This window comes from Pseudophryne corroboree, chromosome 2 (assembly GCF_028390025.1).
Source record: "Pseudophryne corroboree isolate aPseCor3 chromosome 2, aPseCor3.hap2, whole genome shotgun sequence".
Lineage (NCBI taxonomy): Eukaryota > Metazoa > Chordata > Amphibia > Anura > Myobatrachidae > Pseudophryne > Pseudophryne corroboree.
In genome coordinates, this window is record NC_086445.1 from 890,001,808 (window position 1) to 890,022,553 (window position 20,746).

Sequence of the window (20,746 nt, forward strand, 5' to 3'; positions counted from 1 at the left end):
ATTTTAGCAAAGTATACAATTTATTGATTACAAAATCTGTCTCTCAAGAAGCAACAGCATGAGTAAATAATGTGAATACTGTTATGGGTATTGATCCATTACATACTACATTTATCAATAGAATAGGATGAATAAACAATATAAATACTGTAATGGGTATTGATCCATTAAATACTTCATTTCTCAATGATACAGCACCAGTAGACAAAAAGAAGATATTGTTCACTAATTTATTTATATTGTCAATTTAATTAAATAATTTGTTTATATTTGTAAGCACATCTAATTTTGTTTTTTTTGGTATGCGATTCAGCAGTGCCTACTGTACTGTTTAATATCAATCCATTAAAGACTCCATTTCTCAATGATACAGCACCTCTAGACAAAAGGAAGAGACTGCTCTGAGCATAGGTCCATTAAAGACTCTCTCAACAATACAACAGCCAGAGTAGACAAAAAAAGAAGAGAATGCTTTGGGCATAGGTCCATTAAAGACTCTCTCAACAATACAACAGCATGACTAGACAAAAAAGAAGAGACTGCTCTGGGCATAGGTCCATTAAAGTCTCTCTCAACAATACAACAGCCTGAGTAGACCAAAAAGAAGAGACTGCTCTGGGCATAGGGCCATTAAAGTCTCTCTCAAGAATACAACAGCCTGAGTAGACAAAAAAGAGGAGACTGCTCGGGGCATGCATAGATCCATTAAAGACTCTCTCAATAATACAATAGCCTGAGTAGACAAAAAGAAGAGACTGCTCTTGGCATAGGTCCATTAAAGACTCTCTCAAGAATACAACAGCCTGAGTATACAAAAAAGAGGAGACTGCTCTGGGCATAGATCCATTAAAGACTCTCTCAACAATACAATAGCCTGAGTAGACAAAAAGAAGATAGTGTTCTGGGTACTGAACCATTAAAAACTTGATACAACCGCTTGTTAATTCCACGATTTTGATTACGTCCATACCTTTAACTTTACATCGATTTACAGATTACTTTCACTTAAAAAAGTATATCTTTACCTTGGCCCTCATTCAGACCTGGTCTCAAGCAGGCGATTTTTGCACTGCTACAACCAGGTAATCGCCGCCTATAGGGGGAGGAGGTAATCTGTGTGCACGGGTGCGAACGGATGTGCAGAGAACTGCACAAACAAAAGCTTTTGCAGTCTCTGCACAGCCCAGGACTTACTCATCCGTTGCGACAATTTGGACCAATGCTGACATCAGAAACCCTCCTTACGAATGGCTGGGCACGCCTGCATTCTCCCAGACACTCCTTAAAAATGGTCAGTTGCCACCCACAAAATGGCCTCTTCCATTCAATCTTCTTGCGATAACCGGTGCGATCGCTTTCTTTGTAAAATCCATCACTGTCCGGCGATCCCCGTTGTCGGCGGCCAACACCCCTGCGCATTGCGGTGCATATGCATGCGCAGTTCAGACCTGATTACACCACTGCAAAAAAAAGCTAGCGTGCGATCGGGTCTGATTGAGGCCTCAAATCACCAATGAAACAAGAAAAGTAAAATCTTTCAGTTGACAAGATAAAGTAATTGCTTCAAGTACAATTTCAGATTAGGTTTTTCTATTTCAGAAAGAGAAATGAGTACATCATAAATATCTGCAACTTGGTATCGAACACCTTTCACACTGGAGATTTTAGCCTCCCACCTTGTGTCGCTAGGTCTTTCAAGAGCAAAAGAATTTACATGGTCATTCAAAATCTGCCAGCAGTTAACAGACACAGCAAAAAGAGTATAATCAGCCAACAATTCCATATAAAGACAAAGATTTGACAGAGGATCTTGCTGCAACGCACAGCACGCGGTTTAAGTTTAGGCATCTGCAAGGCATAAAAAAATGCCAATGGATTATGGTGGTCATCCCGAGTTGTTCGCTCGCTAGCAGTTTTTAGCAGCTATGCAAATGCTATGCTGTGTCCCACTGGGAGTGTATTTTAGCTTAGCAGAAGTGCGAACGAAAGTATCGCAGAGCGGTGGCAAACTTTTTGTGCAGTTTTAGAGTAGCTCAATACCTACTCAGCGCTTGCGATTACTTCTGACTGTTCAGTTCCTGTTTTTACCTCAGAAACATGCCCTGCATTCACCCAGCCACATTTGCATTTTTCCTGGCATGTCTGCATTTTTCTTGGCACACCTGCGTTTTTCCAAACACTCCCTGAAAACGCCCTCTTCCTGTCAATCACTCTGCGGCCAGCAGTGCGACTGAAAAGCTTTGCTAGACCTTGTGTGAAACTACTTCGTTTGTTGCATGCGCAGAAGTGCCGTTTTTTTGCCTCATCGCTGCACAGCGAACAAATGCAGCTAGCGATCAACTTGGAATGACCCCCTATGTTTCAAGATTCTCTTTTAGAGCCCACTATTTTTCCCTTTCATGTTTGCCCCGTTGTCATATTCCTGACTTCTACAATGTTTCAAGTTAATATTTTTTTTTTCAATCAATTCAGGAACAAAATCTGAAGGAACTTTACCAGTGGAGAAAAAAACAAATTTCCCCAGCGCCAATCAAATACCCGGTAATTGCCGCAGCTTTCTAAAAACAGGGGATACTCTACCCTTAAAAACCAAACAAAAACCAATCAAATAGAAAGCGCTGGCAAGCTGTATATATATATATATATATATATATATATATTTTTATAAAATTCTTTATTGATCCACTTTAAAATAAACCAGCAAAATAAAAAGTTATATAGATCACACCTTTCCTCAAATACACATTATTACATATTTTTCCAGTCTGCAGAGACCCCTTTTCTTTTAATATGAATAAATTATCTTGTATTTATTTAGTCTCCGCAAGCTGGAAAAGAAATTGTTACAAACATGTAACACAATTATCTATTGCAAAACAGACAGGCACACTATTAAATGATACTTTTGAGCTCAGCTATGTGGAAAGGATACTAATTGTATCCACAGTTCTTTCAAAGAGTAACTTTCACTAGATGGAATTTGAGAGACTTCTCTTTGTCCACGGTGCTGCAATGTTCTTAATCAATTAACAATCAGCAGTATGTTCAGAAAACAGATGATTATAGCAAAGTTTTGTCCAGTATATTAGTCAGTCTAAAAATACTGAATTCCTTGGCTGTACAATGCTCAATGCTTTTTAAAATATGTGCTCTCTTTTATGTGCAAAACAGGGCCATGCTTTTAAATTTTAGAGACAAGTTACCACGTTCATCCTCAACAGGTTTAGGGATCACTGGTCCATTTACTCCCGGCCCTGGTAGCTACAGTAATTCATTTTGAGTGAGCCATATCAGGAGATTCGAATCCAGTTCCACAGCATCAAAGAGGTAAGGTGCATGTGTAGATTCCCTGGTATCAGGTAATAAAATGTGTTTCTCCACCTCTAGAGAGTCTTGGTGGCTTCCTCAGTCAGTAATGTTGTTAGCGTTCTGAGCCTCCTTTTATTTCAAATTTTTGCCGTACGCGCATGCGCAGACCTCTTGTATTCCAAGCCTCAGTTTCAGTTCATAATACGTAAAGCCTGACCATATTGGCGGCTCGGCTCAGCCATTTTCAAACTGCATGCCTGTCATTCATGGATCAATACAATTTTACTTAGCACAGGAGTATTAATCACAATTTTTTACTACTAGTGGGGAATTTTATTTCAGTAACCCCGCTATCCATTTCACATATACTTTAGACAAACTAATTAAAGAATTATAAAAATGGCTTCTTCATATACATATAAAAGATTCATATAGGATTGTATTTAACAGTCACCATGTCCCGCATGGACACTTTTATTTATACATATTTCATTTTATTACTTAATTAGTAATACCCGGGTATTATAATATATTATATAGCTCAATCGGAGCTTCCTTTATAGACCACATTATTATTGTATTTCATGCATAAAATATATAAAGTATATTATATGGCCAATTAAAGTTACAGGCTCTAATCCAATACAAAGTACCATTTAGTTTTTAGTTTATAATTTTTTATTTGCATTGGTCATTAGTGTATTTATTCATTCTTATTAGAACCTAGAACAATTAACTATTTACTATGACCCTATAAATATTTACAAAGTTAGATAGAAAATTATATTCCAAACTACACATTATTCCCCCTTGTATTTCAATACAATTTATATACTGACTATAGAGTATCCTAATCTCCTAAAAACCCCAACTGAAACATTATCTTCGAGAGACAAATAGAAATAAATAAAACATAAAAAATATATAAAAATGTGATTATAAACATAGATATAAGTATACTTTACCAGTGGAGTCAACTATTGGGGCATATCCCAAGAAACGTTCACAGATTTCGTCATTGAACACTCCAATTCACAAATTTCAACACTAAAGACTCCATTTCTCAATGAAACAGCACCAGTAGCCAAAAAGAAGATACTGTTCTGGGCATTGATCTATTAAAGACTCTCTCAATAATACAACAGCCTGAGTAGACATAAAGAAGATATAGTTCTGGGCATTGATCTTTTAAATACTCAATTTCTCAATGAAACTGCTCAAGTAGAAAAAAAGAAGACACTGTTCTGGGTAATGATCCACTAAAGACCCTCTAAACAATACAACAGCCTGAGTAGACAAAAAGAAGATACTGTTCTGGGCATTGATCTATTAAAGACTCTCACAACAATACAACATCCTGAGTAGACAAAAAGAAGACACTGTTCTGGTTATTGATCTATTAAAGACTCAATTTCTCAATGAAATTGCTCAAGTAGACAAAAAGAAGACACTGTTCTGGGTAATTATCCACTAAAGACTCTCTTAACAATACAACAGCCAGAGTAGACAAAAAGAAGATACTGTTCTGGGCATTGATCTATTAAAGACTCTCTCAACAATACAACAGCCTGAGCAGACAAAAATAAGACACTGTTCTGGGCATTGATCTATTAAAGACTTAATTTCTCAATGAAACTGCTCAAGTAGACAAGAAGAAGATACTTTTCTGGGTAATGGTCCACTAAAGACTCTCTCAACAATACAACAGCCTGAGTAGACAAAAAGAAGATATTGTTCTGGGCATTGATCAATTAAAGACTCTCTCAACAATACAACAGCCTGAATAGACAAAAAGAAGATATTGTTCTGGGCATTGATCTATTAAAGACTCAATTTCTCAATGAAACTGCTCAAGTAGACAAAAAGAAGACACTGTTCTGGGTAATGATTCACTAAAGACTCTCTCAACAATACAACAGCCAGTGTAGACAAAAAGAAGATACTGTTCTGGGCATTGATCTATTAAAGACTCTCTCAACAATATAACAGCCTGAGTAGACAAAAAGAAGATACTGTTCTGGGTATTGATCTATTAAAGACTCAATTTCTCAATGAAACTGCTCAAGTAGACAAAAAGTAGACACTGTTCTGGGTAATGATCCACTAAAGACTCTCTCAACAATACAACAGCCAGAGTAGACAAAAAGAAGATACTGTTCTGGGCATTGATCTATTAAAGACTCTCTCAACAATACAACAGCCTGAGTAGACAAAAAAGAGATATAGTTCTGGGCATTGATCTATTAAATACTCAATTTCTCAATGAAACTGCTCCTGTAGACAAAAATAAGATACTTTTCTGGGTAATGATCCACTAAAGACTCTCTCAACAATACAACAGCCTGAGTAGACAAAAATAAGATACTGTTCTGGTCATTGATCTATTAAAGACTCTCTCAACAATACAACAGCCTGAGTAGACAAAAAGAAAATATTGTTCTGGGCATTGATCTATTAAAGACTCAATTTCTCAATGAAACTGCTCAAGTAGACAAAAAGAAGACACTGTTCTGGGTAATGATCCACTAAAGATTCTCTCAACAATACAAAAGCCTGAGTAGACAAAAAGAAGACACTGTTCTGGTCATTGATCTATTAAAGACTATCTCAACAATACAACAGCCTGAGTAGACAAAAAAAATACTGTTCTGGGCATTGATCTATTAAAGACTCAATTTATCAATGAAACTACTATAGTTGACAAAAAAGAAGATACTGTTCTGGGTAATGATCCACTAAAGACTCTCTCAACAATACAACAGCCTGAGTAGACAAAAAGAAGATACTGTTCTCGTCATTGATCTATTAAAGACTCTCTTAACAATACAACAGCCTTAGTAGACCAAAAATAAGAGACTGCTCTGGGCATAGGTCCATTAAAGACTCTCTCAACAATACAACAGCCTGAGTAGACCAAAAGAAGAGACTGCTCTGGGCATAGAACTACTAAAGACTCAATTTATCAATGAAACTGCTCCAGTTGACAAAAAAGAAGATACTGTTCTGGGTAATGATTCACTAAAGACTCAACAATACAACAGCTTGAGTAGACAAAAAGAAGATACTGTTCTGGGCATAGATCCATTAAAGATTCTCTCAACAATAAAACAGACTGAGTAGACTAAAAAGAAGAGATTGTTCTTGGCATTGATTCATTAAAGACTCCAATTCTCAAGAATAACCAAAATAGGAATATTGAGGTGAACAAAAAATAGAAAATATTCATCCTCATGAAAAAACAACTTTTCTTGATTTTTTTATTAGCAACATTTTTAATCAAATCTGAAAAATCTGCGTTTTGAGCTACATAATTTTCAATCGAAAAGGGTTGCTAATGAAGTCAACATTTCTTGGGACATAGAGGATCGCAGATACGTTTTTATTAATTTCAATTTTGAGAAGCTTCTCTCTTCACTAGCCACAGAAACTGGTGTAGTTAATGAGATTCTCAAAGAAACCCATATATTCAGATATAGATCTTCTAGCTTTGATGTTTTAATAAAATTCAGTATGGTGAGTGGAGTTGGCATTGCCATGTTTTCTACAAACTTCCAGATACTGATCAGTTCATCACATAGAGGACCGCGTTCAATATCTGCATCCACACCAGTAGTCAGAGCAAGCTGGAGATCACTGCAGTACTTTTCAAGCTGCTCTCTATTTGTTTGTTCAGTTATCTTGTAAAGGAACCCCCATGTTTCTGCATGCTGATTCAGTTGCTGAAATCTCTTTCGAATGGACATGATGGCTACGTCAAGCAATGGAATAAAAAATTCAACTTCAAATTGTTTCTTGGGTGTTGTAACAATTTGATCATCTCTGCTCTCATAAACAAAATGTCGTTTCACATAACATATTCTTTTTGTTGCTTGAAATTCAGGTACAACTTCAAGAAGTTTTGCAAGCTCTTTGGCACTTGATATAGCAGTCTCCAAGTGTTTTTTTAATATTCTTCCAAAAACTTGATACAGCCATGTGTTAAGTATATCGTACCAAATCACCAACAAAACAAGAAAACTAAAATCTTTCAGTTGACAAGCTTCATGTGCAATTTCATGGTCATGTTTTTCCTCTTTTTCAGAAAGAGAGATAATTGCATCATGAATATCTGCAACTTGGTATCGAACCGCTTTCACACTGGAGATTTTAGCCTCCCAACATGTGTCGCTAGGTCTTTTTAGAGTAAAAGAACTTACATGGTCAATCAAAATCTGCCAGTGATTAACGGAAGCTGCAAAAAGAGTATAATCGGCCAACAGTTCCAAATAAAGACAAGGATTTGACAGAGGATTAAGCTGCATCGCACAGAACAAGGTTCAAGTAATGGCATCCACAAACATAAAAAAGCCAGTGGATTATGTTCTAAAATTCTCTTTTGGACTCTACTATTTTTCCCTTTCATGTTTGCCCCATTGTCATATCCCTGACCTCTACAATGTTTCAAGTTAATTTTTTTTTTTTTTTAAAGCAATTTCAGGAGATCATCTGAAAGACCTTTACCATTGGAGTTGACTATTGGGGTGAATCCCAAGAACCGTTCACAGATTTCAACATTGTTATTTGCTAAGTCAACATACCTTATAATCAGAGACAATTGTTCAACATGACTTATGTCTGGTATAAAGTCAGCAATTATTGAAAAATATTTAGCATTTTGTATGGAGGAGATAATTTTAGAGCGAACTTCTTCAGCCATTACTTGAATAAGTTTATTTAAAATATTCTTTCCACAGTAATGAACTACCAGTTCATCTTTCAAAATACGACCAACATGTTCTTGCATAACTGGATCAAATTTTGCAAATAACTGTATAAGACCCAAATATTTTCCATTGTTTTTGGTATACAATTTATAAGAAGAACCCTGAAATGCCATATTAATTTCTGCAAGAAACAGAATTATACTCATGAATCTATTCAAAATGTTTGTCCAATGCTCTGATTCTTTCACAATTAACAGTAGTTCTACTCTATCAATTGTTTTTCCAGATTTAAGTCTTGTTTCAGTTTCTATCCATGACTGATAAGCCAACATATGACTTGAAACATTTTCTTGTGCTCTGAGGATTGTAGACACATGACTCCAATCATTGACACATACACTCCCTAAAAATGATCTTGAACTACGATCAAAACATAAACAACAGAAACAGCATACTGTATGCAATCTTTTGTTTCAGAATACATTAACCATCTACATTGTATGCATTCACCATTTGGAAGTGTATAACTATAATGAACATTTGAGAAATGATGACCATTTGCATCACGCGGATATTGTTTAAGCTGGACTTGTTGTGGACCTTGAACAAAAAACTTATCTATTATTTTACTATTTAGACATTTAGGTCATACATCAGGTTCTGATAGATTCAGAAGAGGTGTTGCATATGTTTCGACATCAACCACTTCAAAAACATCAGGCTGCAAATCTGGTTCATCTTCCTATGGAATATCTGCAAAATTGTTATTTGAGTCACACAATGAAGATATCACAGAAGTTGTAGGCAACTCTTCATTAGACTTTTCATTCACAGCTATAGTATTAGATGATATAAAATACTGTAGTCTTGCAAGTTCATAAATTTCTTTCTGCTTTCCTGAAATTCAGCTTCCTTCTCTGCCCTTCTTCTGTATTCAGCACTGGATGGTTTATTTTTACCAGTATTTGCCATTTTTGAAGACTGTTGAAATAAAATATGTATTTAGCAAAACATAAACTTAAAACATAGGCTAGTTATGGAAATATTATCTGAAAAGCAAATAGCTCATAGTTCTGAGGGGAAAAGGACAAGGCAGTATATGGACTTACAAAAACTGTTTAATTTTTTTTGTTTTTACTAATAAATATGTTTCAACTACAATACATATTATGCTATTTTCCCTCATTTTTACATTCACTTTGAAAAAAACCTGTCATGAGAGAGGTTTGGTGGTCATATGTAAATTAAGTCATGCCAAAAACCATTAAAAAAAAATATGATTCAATTACAACAATTTTGAAAGCTTATGTAATCTATTGCAACCAAACTCCATACATTCAGCTAAATTCATGGGGTGAATTCAAATAAGTTGTATGGACCCTGCTGGCCATCTACATAAAGGGGCGTCTATCAGAGCAATTTAATTGTTGCTATGATCAGATGCCCATTGGTAATCAACGCATCTGTCAGCTCAGAGTTTAGCCTCGCAAAGCAGCTAAACCCATGTAAAAATCATGATTGAGCATCAAAAGTCTGGGTTTGGGTGCACTGAGCAACATTCATATGGATTTATCACTTATTTTTTTTCTTGCACTCCTGGAAGATGCGAAAAAAATGCATCTGCTGCGGCTAATGAGCTGTGGATCAGAACAATTGAATTGCTGTGATAGTCTTCCATTCTATAGAAGACCAGCAGAAGGCACCATGCACAATTGAAATCCCCCATTATATTTCTCCATGTATATTAGAGGGTAAAATACAATTTAATCAAACATTAAAAAAACAGCCTAAAACCTCCAACATTTCAGGACAGGGCAACAACCTATCAGGGTGTAATGATAATTAAAAAAAAAAAAAATTATATTACCTTAAATAGGCGAGGATGAAGATCTATCCTTTAGCTTTCAAATGGTCAAAATTTGTAATCTTTATGCCTCTGCATCTGCTCTGTAACAGCCAGCCACACAAAATCGACTACTCCGCAGAAAAATAGGACATTCTTTTTTAAATAACATAATTTACAATTACATTACAGCCCCATTCTACATGCCCTAAGACAGGAATAGGCCACCTTGTCCCTATTAAAAAAATAAAAATGTTATGACTCATACTGCTGTACCTGAAAGACTTGGCTGAACTGCATCCAAAAGAATGGGATGCAGCTGTGTACAGCTGGCTGCCAAACGTCCTTCCTTCTTTGGTTCTGGGTCAGCCACAAAAAAACAACAACACTGCAATAAAAGAGGCAAAATAGTAAGATTTATTACAATATAGCTTATGCCCACATTGCAACCGCATTCTACAAAGGGGTGATTCAATTGTTTCTTAGGCACCGGCCAGTAGGTGGCGCCCAATAGCAGCAAATTCAATTGCTCCACCATTTGGGACTGATCACCACTGCCACACACTGTTCTGCCCACTGCCTCCTGAGGTGGCAAGCAGAAATGTGCAAAAAATGTCCCATTTGGATGCCAATATGGGGCTTCTCGCATTGTGGGGGCTACTTTAGATGGAATCAGCCACTATTCGTGGCTATACCCCTTCTATTTGGGAGATTAAAAAGTAATGGACACCTGATCAGAGCAACCACTGAATTGCTTTAATAGGTACACATTACTTTAGGTGCCACAAAAAACTGTTGCATCACCCCCACATGTCCTAAGCCAGGAATAGGCCACCTTGTCCCTATAAAAAAAAAAAAAAAAAAAAAAAAAAATTGTGCATACTATACCTGAGAGACTTGGCTGAACTGCGTCCAAAATAATTGGGATGCGTCTGTGTACACCTGGTGGTCAAAATTCCTGCCTTCTTTGGATTTGGGTCAGCCACAAAAAAACAACAACACTACAAAAAATGTTTTGACTTTTACAAGGTAGTTCATGCAATGCAAATACACTATATGGCAGGGGTTCTCAAACTGTGTGCCTAGGCACCCTGGGGTGCCCTGGGTTGATGGACCAGGACCAATAAATAATACTTATGGTCAATGTAATAGGCGAAAACCAGTGCTTGTGGCAGGCAATCATAAAATATTTGGACAAACACAAGCAAATATTGTCCCTCACCACACAATTTGCCGGGGTTGGTGACTGCAGAAGGAAAGGGGCTGACGCGGGTCGCAGCCGGGTAGCAGTAGCACCCGTGTCATGCTCCCGGCTGCCACCCGTGTTTTAGATGTAAAAGGGGTACCGTATAAGCTGCACAGTGACTCGTTCCAAAATGTCTCTAATATTGAAAAATACATTGAAATCATTTATCTTGACATAATCTACTTACTTTTGAATATATGTGGCTATGTGCAGAGGATTGTCCATGCAATTTAAATAGAAAATTATCAGACAGTTAGAGAGGGACAGGGACTGCACTCTAACACATGGAGCTCTTCCCAAGGGGTGTGGTTCATTAGGTCGACATGAGTTAGGTCGACATACATTGGGTCGACCATGTTTGTTCAACATGCATTAGGTCAACATGATCACAAGGTCGACATGGTCATTAGGTCGACATGGAAAAAGGTCAACGTGATTTTTTTTTACTTTTTTGGTATTGTTTTCTTCAAAAAGTGACAGGGAACCCCAATTGGTGCACCATGACCCCTCACATGGCTCACTTCGCTCGCCATGCTTCGAGCATGGCGCCAAGCTCTGCTACCACAGCGCTAGGCACAGGTTACCATTCCCAATTGTAGCCCACGTGGTTCGTTAAGTATGAAAAAGGTAAAAAAAATAAAAAAATTGTCTACCTTTTTCCATGTCGACATAGTACATGTCGACCTAATAACCATGTCGAACTAGTGATCATGTTGACCTAATGTATGTCGAACAAATGTGGTCGACCCAATGTATGTCGACCTAAATCATGTCGACCTAATGACCACCATCCCTTCCCAAGTTCCCAGTATGCTAAAAATATTCCCATACCCAATACCCTAAGCATACACTGACTAAGGCAGCAGCGCTATAGTACCATAACGTGTGCACTGACGGCCATAACACTGCTACCTTACGTGCAGAACCGGCACTGGCAGAAACACTAATATAGCAAGTATTTACTTATTGGTGAATCAAAGTGCAGCTACTATCAACCAATCAGGAGCAGGATGGAGCCGACCTATCAGAAGACACGTTTCCCACTGTGCTGCAGGAAGTGTGAGCGCGGAGTATGTGTTGCTGCTGCGCCAGCAGGAACCCGGCCATGGCTGCCTGTATAACCCTTGCAGCGCTGGTCAGCAGTCAGGGGCATCTGCGCCTGTAAGAGCCCAGAACAGACGGTGCCTTCCGGTTCACCACACAGGTGTGTAGCCACTGTGCATGCCCTGTACGTGTCGGTGCTGGTGGTATAGGTGCTGCGAGTCGCAATGACCTGCCATTACACGACTGATATGTTAAAAAGTGTAGTAAAGGGGTAGCAAGCTCATAGGTGCGTGGGTAAGCGCTGTGTGTGAGCAAAAACACAAATAAACATAAAGTACATTTAAAGTTATGACTTAGGAAGGTGCTGCTCTGCCCATATACATAGTCCCTAGCAGGTAACACCATGCCTCAGTCACAGGTTTAGTAGACGCTGCATTAACCTGTTTCATTTCCTCAGCACTTATACCTTCATTATCAACACTTATACCTACTGTAGCTGGGCATTCTTATTTGGGATATTTTAAGTGTATTTTGTTATTGCTCCTATTGTTATTTTTTACATTTTTTCTTATTGATAATTGTTATGAATATTATTTGGCTGCTGTCTCTAATTTCCACGATTTCCATGTCTCTAACACACCATTTAGTTAAATTACCTAATTTAACGTACTCACACAGTGGCACTGCTGCTGCTGCTGCCTATCTGCACCCTGCTGCCTGTTTGCCATTGACCGCGCCCTGGCATGTGACGCAGAACACCAGTCAGTCAGCACTGCAGAACTGGTCTGTACTGGTCTGCATCACGTGTGCTCGGCTCTGCAGCAGCTTCCATCCCACCCCGCGGCCCGCCTCCTGAGTCCTGACTCCTATCAGTGGCTGTGGCTGTGCTGTACCGGTGATGAGGAAGGGGGAGTGCTGTGGGCTGCTGGCGAACTAAAGCTGAACAACTCTGTGCGCACTATGGGGGTAATTCTGAGTTGATCGCAGCAGCAAAGTTGTTAGCAGTTGGGCAAAACCATGTGCACTGCAGGGGAGGCAGATATAACATGTGCAGAGAGAGTTAGATTTGGGTGGGTTATTTTGTTTTTGTGCAGGGTAAATACTGGCTGCTTTATTTTACACTGCAATTTAGATTGCAGATTGAACACACCATACCCAAATCTAACTCTCTCTGCACATGTTATATCTGCCTCCCCTGCAGTGCACATGGTTTTGCCCAACTGCTAACAAAGATCCTGCTGCGATCAACTCAGAATTACCCCCTATGCACGCTGTGTGGCACCGGCGTCTGACGTCAGATGCCGGCACCGCACAGCGCGCACAGCGTGCACAGCACACACAGAGCAGTTTAGCATAGTCCCGCCCACAGCACTCCCCCTCCCACGTTTTAACACACAGGTAGCCACTGCTGTTAATCGGAGGTGGGCCAGGACGGACGCACACTGCTGCAGGCTACAGGACCAGGCTCCAGGCTCCAATATGGTGGCGCCCTGCGCGGCCACTCTATTGGTACATGCCTGGAGCCGGCCCTTGGTGGGAATATAATGTACTTGTATAGTAGAGTCTAGTTCAAGGCCTATTGGAATCATATAGTGTAAAAGGTGTGTTTGTGTCGGGGTTGGGGATGGGACAATGATGATCTTGTGCATATTTCAATGCAACAATGAATTAAGGAATCTATAGGGATAAATTGTGACATGTTTTGTTTGGGTGATGATGGGCCTGGCTGGGACACGTAGTCAGGGCCAGTGCTAGGGTGCTCAGTGCCCCCCTGAAAACTATAAATTTGTGCTCTCCCATACTTTACAAAGGGATGGCGTGCGCAGAAATAAAGGGTTTGGGCTCACAAGGAAGTGGCGTGGCCACACAGTACACACAAATTACGCCACATAGTAGCACAATCTCATTCACATTACATCGTACATACTGTACTAGTGCTGCTTATCCACATAATGCCCCCAGTAGTAGCGCCGCTTATACACATAATGTCACCAGTAGTGGCACCACTTAAACATAATGCCCCCAGTAGTAGTGCTGTTTATACACATAATTCCTCCAGTAGTAGTGCAGCTTATACATAATGCCCCCAGTAGTTGTGCTGCTTATACACATAGGGGTACACGTATGATCCATCATTATAGGAGAGAAATGGTATCAGCGCACGTTATGTGCATTGATCCCACTTCTCCCCCATGTATTACTCTGATGGTGTGGGCTCAGTGACATGGGCGTTATGCACCACTGTCCATATTGGCGCTGCTATCAAAAAGATAGAGCACGCCGATATGCGGTGGCAATGTATGAATGGTCTGCATCGCTGACCATTCTGACACCTACAGCTATTGATTTTGACAGCTGCAGGTGTCGTTGCACATACACTACAGCCAGGGACAGCTCTGTCTCTGACTGCAGCGGCTGCCGGCTCCTTGTGAGATCTCGCGATATTAGCGAGATCTCGCGCATGACCAGTGAGCCAGCCGGTGGAGAAGGTGTGATGGCGCATGTGCACTGTGCACTGCCTGTACAGAGTACTGAGGCCGGACAAGGTGTTGTGACAGGGTACCTGACACCCCGTGAGCATGTCTATGGATGTGAACTCTCCACCAATTGTGCAACTGCACTGTGGATGCAGCACTTTGCACAGCACTAGTGATGGCCCTGCACACAGATACACAAATACACACACACACATATACACACACTTTCTTTCTCTCACTCTTTTTACATCCACTTACCACAGTCTTGCTGGCCAGATCTGCAACATCCTTGTCCTGTGTTGCTCCGCCCCCTGAGCCCATGTAGCCCCGTCCCCTAAGTCCATGAAGCTCAGCCCCTTTTTGGGCAAACACTGATTCATCCCTCGCTGTCACATTGGATCAGGAGAGGAGGACAGCAGGTGAAGACAGGGCGGCGCAGCACAGGGATGCAGAGCAGGGAGAGCATCTCTCCAGCCTCGCATCTCCATGCTTTGTATCCCCCCTGCTGAGTGGTTAGCGCCGGGCCTGCATGTAGTTCCACTGATAAAAGTAGTGTTTGCACTGCAATGCGCAGGCACGACGGACCGCAGCAACGGGGATCGCCGGTCAGCGACGGGACAGTGCAAAAATTACAAACGCATCGGCAATCACAAGGTGATTGACAGGAAGAGGCCGTTTGTGAGTGGCAACTGACCATTTCCAGGGAGTTTCTGGAAAAACGGCGGGACCCGGCGTTTTGAAGGAGGGATTCTGACGTTAGCTCCGGCCCCGATCATGGCAGCAGCTAAGTCCTAGGCAGAGCAGAGACTGCACAAACGTATGTTTGTGCAGCCCTGCCGATGAATACGAACGCACAACTGCAAAAAGGTAATACCCTCCTCCTGTAGGTGGCGACAACCTGATCGCAGGGATGCAAAAAATGCACCCTAGCGATCAGGTCTGAATTAGTCACCTAGATGGGATGCTATTGCTGGGGCGGCGATGCATCAAGGTCCAGCCACACCGTAATCACAGGGAGGACAGTGGAGGGGTGACGTAGGAGAAGGGGTGCTCTGCAGGGACTGGGGGTGCCCAGCACTTTAGGAAAAGTGTTGCAGAGTGTCTGTAGGGGCTTGAATTCCTAGTAGGCCAATGCTGGGATGAAAGGGCTGACTGAGAAATGTAGTTCCACAGTTTAAAGTAGCACCAGGGCTTGCGCTATTAGCAGGGCAGCGTCTTAACCTAGACAGGATGCGCCCAGGTCCAGGCGCACAGTAATTGCTGGAAAACAAGAGAGGAGTGAAGAAGAAAAAAAAGGGTGTGCTGCTGGGACTGGGGGTGCCCAGAACTTTAGGATAAGTGTTGCAGGGTATCTGTAGGGTCTTCAATTCCTAGTAAGCCCATACTGGGATGAAAGGGCTGGCTGCGGCCTGTAGTTCAAAAGTTAAAGGTAGCGCCGGAGATTGAGGTATTAGCAGGGCAGCATCTTAACGTAGATGGGATGCTATTGCTGTGGCGACGATGCATCCAGTTCTAGACACCCAGAAATAGTGGGGGGACAGGGGAGGGGTGAAGGAGGAGAAGGGGTGCTCTGCAATGACAGGTGTACACCAGAGAGTAACAAGAGCTAGGTGTCTACACCTGGACACTGTGACCCCCTCCGTCCCCCCTTAGTAGCTGTTGCCGGTGGTAGAAAGGCGTCCAGGCCTGGACGCTGTGACCCCCGTCCACCTGCAATAGCTATTAGCAGCGTAGGGTCCAGGTCTAGATGCGGCGCCATGTCTTTGTGTAGGCGGATAGTGTGTAGAACTGCACATATTGGCCAGTATCATAGCAAGACTGCCAGTCTAATTACTGCCTGTTATGTATAAGCTGTTGGTCTTTCATCTGTCCTATGGATGTGCTGTCGGTCTTTTGTGTGTTGGTATAACTATTGTCTGATGGATGCCCGGTCAGTCTCTTTAATTGTCTATGTATGCGCTGTTGGTCTTTTGAGTGTCGGTCTAATTGATGTCTGATGGATGACAATTTGGTCTCTTTTATTGTCTATGTATGCGCTGTCGGTCTTATGAGTGTTGGCGTAACTGGTGTCTGATACCTGCACTGTTGTTTTTTGTGTGTGTCAGGTTGTTGATATTGTCGGCAAGTCATCCAGCACCACTCTGAGTAATGTGAATTATGGGCCCTGTGTGGCATATAATGTGAATTGGGGGCACTGTGTGGCACATAATGTGCCTGCAGTACTAGGTATGGGGATTTTTTGGGGGCCTGTCTTTCTATCTTTGGAATGCAAGGTGGAACTTACTGGCATTTCCTGACTTCTGCTTGTGTTTATGTAAGATAGCTTCCTTAAGCCCCCTGGATGAAATGATTTAGAAGAAACATGTGACAGCTGTGATTGGAGAGGAGCCCTTGCATGTTTCAGGGAATCCCCACCTGCAAAGAGACTCATACAATTCATAAGTGCAGGTAAGGGGATTTCCAAGTACTTGCCCATAGCATGCTGATCTATCAGTTCAGATGACCAATGGCAGACTGTGTCTGTAATGTGCAGCTACAGCTTCATTATAATTACATGGAGAGGCTAGGCTTGCTAAACATAAGGGGAGCTGCATAGTCACTTCCTCACCTGGCCAGCTCCTCTCATGCAGTTCCCATGGGCCTTTGAGACAGAGCTCGGCGGGTGAGGAAGTAACTCCACAGCAGCTTCGTGGCTCACATGCTGGAGTATGGGCTGGATGGCAGGCTGTGTGATGTTGATACAAGACAAAATTACCAATATCGGTAATACAGGTGCTGGTATGGTTTGCTTCTGCTAAGAAGCTGCTTATTGGAGATAGTCTCCTACATACAAAGCAAAAACAATTATTTGAAGCAGCGCTTAAGTATATACAAATGGTATTACTGTTTTTTTTTATTTTGATTTCATGCTGCCCAGGAGAGCAACGAAATGCGTTGCTAAGCTACTGTATCAACCCAAAAGGATAACATCCAGCATCTAGGTGGCCTGAACAAGCCCCAGGACCAAGTTGAGAGAGTGACAACAAACACGGATAGCTCCAGCTCTACAGTTACAGTACATGAAAGAACGGCATTTAGGACTGAGACTGCATCATACTGGGGATTCCAAACACCTGTTTGGCTTGGGAGAGCATTATTCAGGCGGTGAGTTCGAAGTATCTACCGCACAAGACTTACTGTTTTAAAGTGCAACCCCATAGGGGAATTCAGAGGATATACCGTGAACCTCTTGAGAAATCAGGATAAAGTTTTCTGTACAGACCAGAAGCAATATAGGAACAGGCTCATACATAATGAACTAATACTACCGAAAAAACTCCTTTGGGTGAGAAACTGTTATTAAGGATACTGTGTCATATGTCAGTGGTTTATAATTTTCATGTTTATAATATATATGTAATATTTCTCTGACGTCCTAGTGGATGCTGGGGACTCCGTAAGGACCATGGGGAACAGACGGGCTCCGCAGGAGACTGGGCACACTATAAGAAAGATTTAGGACTACCTGGTGTGCACTGGCTCCTTCCTCTATGCCCCTCCTCCAGACCTCAGTTAGATTTCTGTGCCCGGCCGAGCTGGATGCACACTAGGGGCTCTCCTGAGCTCCTAGAAAGAAAGTATATGTTAGGTTTTTTATTTTACAGTGAGACCTGCTGGCAACAGGCTCACTGCAACGAGGGACTAAGGGGAGAAGAAGCGAACCTACCTGCTTGCAGCTAGCTTGGGCTTCTTAGGCTACTGGACACCATTAGCTCCAGAGGGATCGACCGCAGGACCCGTCCTTGGTGTTCGTTCCCGGAGCCGCGCCGCCGTCCCCCTTACAGAGCAAGAAGCAAGAAGATGGTCCGGAAAATCGGCGGCAGAAGACTTCAGTCTTTACCAAGGTAGCGCACAGCACTGCAGCTGTGCGCCATTGCTCCTCATACACACTTCACACTCCGGTCACTGAGGGTGCAGGGCGCTGGGGGGGGGGGGCGCCCTGAGCAGCAATAAAATCACCTTGGCTGGCAAAATAACCACAATATATAGCCCCAGAGGCTATATATGTGGTAATTACCCCTGCCAGAATACAGAAAAAAGCGGGAGAAAAGTCAGCCGAAAAAGGGGCGGAGCCATCTCCCTCAGCACACTGGCGCCATTTCTCCCTCACAGTTCCGCTGAAAGGAAGCTCCCCGACTCTCCCCTGCAGTCTATACTACAGAAAAGGGTAAAAAAGAGAGGGGGGGCACAAATTTGAGGCGCAGTAAATATTATAGCAGCTATAGGGGACATAATTCAGTTAGTCCCTGCATTATATAGTGCTCTGGTGTGTGCTGGCATACTCTCTCTCTGTCTCCCCAAAGGGCTTTTGTGGGGTCCTGTCTCCTTTAAGAGCATTCCCTGTGTGTGTGCGCGGTGTGTCGGTACGGCTGTGTCGACATGTTTGATGAGGAGACTTATGTGGAGGCGGAGCAGATGCCTATAAATGTGATGTCACCCCCTGCGGGGCAGACACCTGAGTGGATGGACTTATGGAAGGAATTACGTGCAAGTGTCGACTCCTTACATAAAAAAATTTGACGACATGCCAAATGCGGGACAGCCGGCTTCTCAGCTCGTGCCTGCCCAGGCAATTCAAAGGCCATCAGGGGCTCTAAAACGCCCACTACCTCAGATGGCAGACACAGATGTCGACACGGATACTGATACCAGTGTCGACGACGATGAGTCAAATTTAATGTCCACTAGGGCCATTCGTTGCATGATTGAGGCAATGAAAGAGGTTTTACACATTTCTGATATAAACCCAGGTACCTCAAAAAAGGGTATTATGTTTGGGGAGAAAAAGCTACCAATAGTTTTTCCCCCATCTGAAGAATTAAATGAAGTGTGTGAAGAAGCGTGGGCTTTCCCTGATAAAAAATTGGTGATTTCAAAAAAATTACTAATGGCGTTCCCTTTCTCGCCAGAGGATAGGTCACGTTGGGAAACTCCCCCTAGGGTGGATAAAGCGCTCACACGTTTGTCTAAAAAGGTGGCACTACCGTCTCCGGATACGGCCGCCCTAAAGGAACCTGCTGATAGAAAGCAGGAGGCTATCCTAAAGTCTATTTCTCTGACGTCCTAGTGGATGCTGGGACTCCGTAAGGACCATGGGGAATAGCGGCTCCGCAGGAGACAGGGCACAAGAATAAAAGCTTTAGGATCAGGTGGTGTGCACTGGCTCCTCCCCCTATGACCCTCCTCCAAGCCTCAGTTAGATTTTTGTGCCCGAACGAGAAGGGTGCAGGCTAGGTGGCTCTCCTGAGCTGCTTAGAATAAAAGTATATTTTAGGTTTTTTTATTTTCAGTGAGTCCTGCTGGCAACAGGCTCACTGCATCGTGGGACTAGGGGGAGAAGAAACGGACTCACCTGCGTGCAGAGTGGATCGGGTTTCTTAGGCTACTGGACATTAGCTCCAGAGGGACGATCACAGGTTCAGCCTGGATGGGTCCCGGAGCCGCGCCGCCGGCCCCCTTACAGAGCCAGAAGAGCGAAGAGGTCCGGTGAAATCGGCGGCAGAAGACGATCCTGTCTTCAGACTAAGGTAGCGCACAGCACCGCAGCTGTGCGACATTGCTCTCAGCACACTTCACACTCCGGTCACTGAGGGTGCAGGGCGCTGGGGGGGAGCGCCCTGAGACGCAATATAACAGATAATACCTTAGGTTGGCTAAAGAATACATCACATATAGCTCTTGGGCTATATGGATGTATTTTAACCCCTGCCATTTTTTACAGAAAAAGCGGGAGATAAGGACGTCGTGAAGGGGCGGAGCCTATCTCCTCAGCACACAAGCGCCATTTTCCCTCACAGCTCCGCTGGAAGGACGGCTCCCTGACTCTCCCCTGCAGACTTGCTACTGAATCAGGGTAAAAAAGAGAAGGGGGGGCACTATTGGCAGCTAAAAACTATACAGCAGCTATAAGGGAATAACACTTATATAAGGTTATCCCTGTATATATATATAGCGCTTGGTGTGTGCTGGCAGACTCTCCCTCTGTCTCTCCAAAGGGCTTGTGGGGTCCTGTCCTCTATCAGAGCATTCCCGGTGTGTGTGCTGTGTGTCGGTACGTGTGTGTCGACATGTATGAGGAGGAAAA

The 20,746-nt window shown here is 42.3% G+C and overlaps 1 protein-coding gene across 1 annotated transcript; it reads right to left on the reverse strand.

Annotated features, from left to right (window-relative positions):
* Positions 1 to 6,623: 6,623 nt before the first annotated feature.
* Positions 6,624 to 8,185, reverse strand: LOC134986481 (uncharacterized). The gene is made up of 2 exons (XM_063950456.1): positions 8,040 to 8,185; positions 6,624 to 7,536 (listed from the first exon to the last, which is right to left on the reverse strand). The coding sequence occupies exons 1-2, from the start codon at positions 8,183 to 8,185 to the stop codon at positions 6,624 to 6,626; spliced, it is 1,059 nt and encodes a 352-aa protein (XP_063806526.1).
* Between the last annotated feature and the right edge of the window lie 12,561 nt (positions 8,186 to 20,746).